This window comes from Triticum aestivum, chromosome 3B, assembly GCF_018294505.1.
Source record: "Triticum aestivum cultivar Chinese Spring chromosome 3B, IWGSC CS RefSeq v2.1, whole genome shotgun sequence".
In the NCBI taxonomy this organism is placed as follows: domain Eukaryota; kingdom Viridiplantae; phylum Streptophyta; class Magnoliopsida; order Poales; family Poaceae; genus Triticum; species Triticum aestivum.
This window is the reverse complement of record NC_057801.1, coordinates 562325429-562329408: the sequence shown is the minus strand read 5'-3', so window position 1 is coordinate 562329408 and position 3980 is coordinate 562325429. Positions and strand designations below refer to the sequence as shown.

Below are 3980 nucleotides of genomic sequence, written 5' to 3'. Positions count from 1 at the left end.
AGGGAAGGAGGAGGGGAGGTGGAGGAGTAGATCTGACGAAACAATGGATGGGGAGCCGACGCCGACGCAAGTCAGAGGAGGAAGCAGGAAACCCTAGAAAAGGGGGAGCCGCTCCCTTCCGAACCCATAAATATCCAGAGCTAGCTAGGCCAGGCTCGCCAAGGTGGGCCGAGGGGGGATAGGGCGAAATCTGGGCCAACCGCGGCCCAGGAGCCACAGAAAGAAGGGGGGGGGTCAGAAGGGGAAGCCAACGAAGGAACCAAAACAGGCCCACATGGCCCAGCAGCAACCGAAGGGGCCCGCGGCCCAGCCCGGGGCACCAGCGCCAACCCCGATCCCAGATCTAGGGTTGGCACCGGCGCCGCCGCCACCGAGGGAGCGGGAACCACGGCCGAAGGCGAGCCAGGGAGGGAAGCCGCCGAAGGGGAGGACGCCGGCGACTCCAACACAGCCATCCCTGAACCCACCAGCGACCCAACCAAAGACAAAGAGGCAGCGCACCGGCGACCACGAGCGACGCGGCACCAACCATCCGCGTCCACTCCAGACCCGACCGGCCTCCCCCGCCCCCCCCCCCCCCCCGGAGCGAACTTGCGCCGGCGGCCCCCCGCCAGAGCCACCGACGACCCTCCCAACAGAGCCGGACGGGAAGGGGGGGGGGGAGAGCCTCAGAATCCGAGCCGGAGTCATCCGAATCGAGCGCCCAAAACCTGTTGGCCCGGGGCGTAGCCGGGGCCGCCACATTGGGCGGGGGAGCCGAAGAGCGGGAGGGGACGGGACTCGCCGCTGACGAGGAGCCCAGAGGGGACCTCAGGGGGGAGGGAGAGAGGGAAACCACACAAGGCTGGAGCGCCGACGAGGGGGAGCCGCGGGCCGGCGACGCCCCAGGAGAGAGGGGGGAGAGAGGAGAAGAGAGCACCATCGCACCTCGTAAGTCTTGTGTTCTGATGCGAATCAACCTGTAGTTGGATGGTTAGAGGGACTGTGGTATTCCCACCCCACCAGAGTTTAAATCCTGGTGCTTGCATTTATTTCAGTATTTTCGGCGATGCGCATTCAGTGAGAGGAGACGTTCCCGTCGATAACGAGGTGCCTACGATAACTTCGTAAATTTCAAGATGATATGTCGGCTCAGTCTTTCGAAGGTGCTCATAGGGGTAGGGTGTACGTGTGTGCGTTCATAGGGTTGAGTGTATGCGCGTGTATATGAGCGCTTGCGCCTATACTGTGTTAAAAAAAGTCTTGTGTTCTGATGGAGGAATGTTATAGTTGACCTTGGCCATTGATGCGTGCGGCCGATCGAGTTCCTTCGCCGGGTGGGACTTGCAGTGACGGAAGTGATAAACTGGTGCCGGTGATATCTAGATTTCCGGTTGAGCTGACCACCATGCATGCTAGCTGGATCCTTGGGCCGATGTGTAACTTTGGTCCAAATCTTTCCGGAGAAAGCAGCAGCGTAGCTCAGCTATCACGTTCTTGATACACATCCGGAAAGTAAGACTTTGCGCTGGTCAAAGCACACGAAGCAACGGAGTTGCCATCATGCCGTGCATGCGCGCCAAAGCTGGATCCGAGCAGGTAGCTTGTGTAACCCCAAGTCGAGCCGACGACCCTTGCTTAATTTCAGCAACAGCAAGCATGTATGGTCACAGCGTCACTTTGTCCTCCCCTACGCCACTTCGCAAGTAAGCCACTTCGCCTCCAATTAAGCTCCCTGGCTAAAGTTACCACGCCACTTCCATCTCCCATAAGAATCCCCCGGTCGGCGCCACACAAACGCACACCACAACCATCGAAAGCCGGCTACAAACACACACTTGATCGAACATCGAAGAAGGTAGCTCTTCACCAGCTCCATCGCCGTCGCAATGGCGCGGCGCGGCGGCATGGTGGTGGTAGGCTGCTGCCTCCTGGTGGCACTCGCGCTGGCGTGCGGCGTGGCGTCGGCGCAACCCTCGGAGAATGGTCCGCCCACGAAGCTCCCGCCCAAGGCCACGTTCCAGACCATCACCATCCCCAAAAACAGCACCAAGAGGCTGTACGCGGTCACCTGCCGCGAGAGGCGCGGAAAGCCTTGCGTCGTGTCCTGCCCAAGCCGCTGCCCCAACAAGTGCCTCGCCTACTGCAAATACTGCATGGCATTCTGCGGTAAGTTGTTCCACGCCGGCCTGGCCAACTCTGTTACTCATTCCGATGCATATTACTTGTCGCTCAAACCGATATATCTACATCGGGAGTGCTAGCATTAGCTAGTTGATCTTGAGGATGAGATCCATCCTCTCAGTTCATATGCTAACGCGTTGCATGTACAATCAGTGTGTGATCTCGTCCCGGGGAGCTCGTGCGGAGACCCCCGCTTCACCGGCGGGGACGGCAACACCTTCTACTTCCACGGCAAGAAGGACCAGGATTTTTGCATCCTCTCCGACGAGGCCCTCCACATCAACGCCCACTTCATCGGCAACCACAACCCCGCCATAAGGCGCAACTTCACGTGGATCCAGGCCATCGGCGTCAGCTTCGGCCAGCACCGCCTCTACGTCGGCGCTCGCAAGGCCGCCATCTGGGACGAGGAGGAGGACCACATCCACATCATGTTGGACGGCAAGGCCGTCGATGTGGAGACCGTCAAGAACACCCGGTGGGTCTCCAAGGCCTTGCCCTCCTTGTCCGTCACGCGCATCGACACGGTGAATGCCGTCATGGTGGAGCTCGACGGCGTGTTCGGCATCTCCGTCAACGCGGTGCCGATCACCGAGGAGGACTCCAGGATCCACAACTACGGCAAGACCGGGAGCGACAGCCTCGTGCACCTTGACCTCGGCTTCAAGTTCCATTCCCTCACCAAGAGCGTCCACGGCGTGCTCGGCCAGACCTACCAGCCGGAGTATGTCAGCAAGGTAGACATCAGCGCCAAGATGCCTATCATGGGCGGCGCACCGAAATACCTATCCTCCAGTCTTTTCTCCACGGATTGCGCCGTCTCCAAGTTCCGCAGCAACAACGTCGCCGGGAGTGTCATCACCTTTGCCTCGTAAACCGTTCGCCCTTATGGACATGTAAGCACCTATTAATGCTACAAATGGAATAAGTCAGTAATTGGGGTATATATGTACGTACACAAAAAGAAATAAGTTCAGAAAACATCGACCGGTGGTGTTTGAAATCTTTCAAACATTGTAGAAAAGGCTGTATTTCAATTGAATTGTGGTCGAGCAATGTCGAATTATTTTTGATGAAACATGGCAGTACGTGTAGTACTCAGGGGCGGGCCCAACATAATTCATGGGTATTCAGATGAATAGCCATTATTATGGCAAAAACATTTCGTGTAAGGGAATAGAGAGTAGATTAACGGAATATGATGGATATATTATTGAGCCTCGAGAGCGAGTATATATTAAGTACAAGACTTGAAGAATACGACACCTCCTAGAGATAAGATGAAAACAATTCATATCCATTCCTGAACGCAAAAAAGAAAAATCATATCTATTCCCGAACAATCTCTACATGGTATATACTCCCCCTCGATCGATTCTCTGTGGGCCCGCACATTTAAAAGTATTTGAGTTTGAGTGATGTCCGGTGACTGGTTTGGGGAAGCACCTCTCTCTACCCCCCCAAAAAGGGGGGAAGCACCTATCTAAAAAAGGATTTTGGGAAGTTTTCTGGACGGTTATTGTAAACTTTTAGAAGCTTCCAACCAGTATTTTTGTTTCTTTGTACGATTGGGACAGTTTGTTCGGTTATCTTTTCTTTTTACTTTTTTTCATTTTTTAAATATGTGATTTTTTTAAACTTCAAACAAATTCTTCAAATTTGAGAATATTTTCAAATAATTAAATGTTTTTCCTTAAATTCCCGAACATTTCCCCCTTTCAAATACGTGACTTTTTTCAGATCCACAATTTTTTTAAATCCGTGAATTTCTTTAAAGAAGTTATGAACTTTTTTCAAATTCATGATTTTCTTAAAGA

At 54.1% G+C, this 3980-nt stretch overlaps 1 protein-coding gene across 1 annotated transcript; it reads left to right on the top strand.

The window, feature by feature from the left end:
- The first annotated feature begins 1633 nt into the window (after window positions 1-1633).
- LOC123065732 (uncharacterized) lies at window positions 1634-3243 on the top strand. Its single transcript, XM_044488958.1, has 2 exons — window positions 1634-2148; window positions 2317-3243. The coding sequence occupies exons 1-2, from the start codon at window positions 1869-1871 to the stop codon at window positions 3036-3038; spliced, it is 1002 nt and encodes a 333-aa protein (XP_044344893.1). The 5' UTR covers window positions 1634-1868; the 3' UTR covers window positions 3039-3243.
- The last annotated feature ends 737 nt before the right edge of the window (window positions 3244-3980 follow it).

Excerpts from the sequence above, each read along its gene's own strand:
- LOC123065732 (XM_044488958.1), top strand. The coding sequence starts at position 1,869 with ATGGCGCGGCGCGGCGGCATGGTGGTGGTAGGCTGCTGCCTCCTGGTG. Across the intron at positions 2,149-2,316 it reads ATACTGCATGGCATTCTGCG|TGTGTGATCTCGTCCCGGGG; the intron begins GTAAGTTGTTCC and ends ATGTACAATCAG.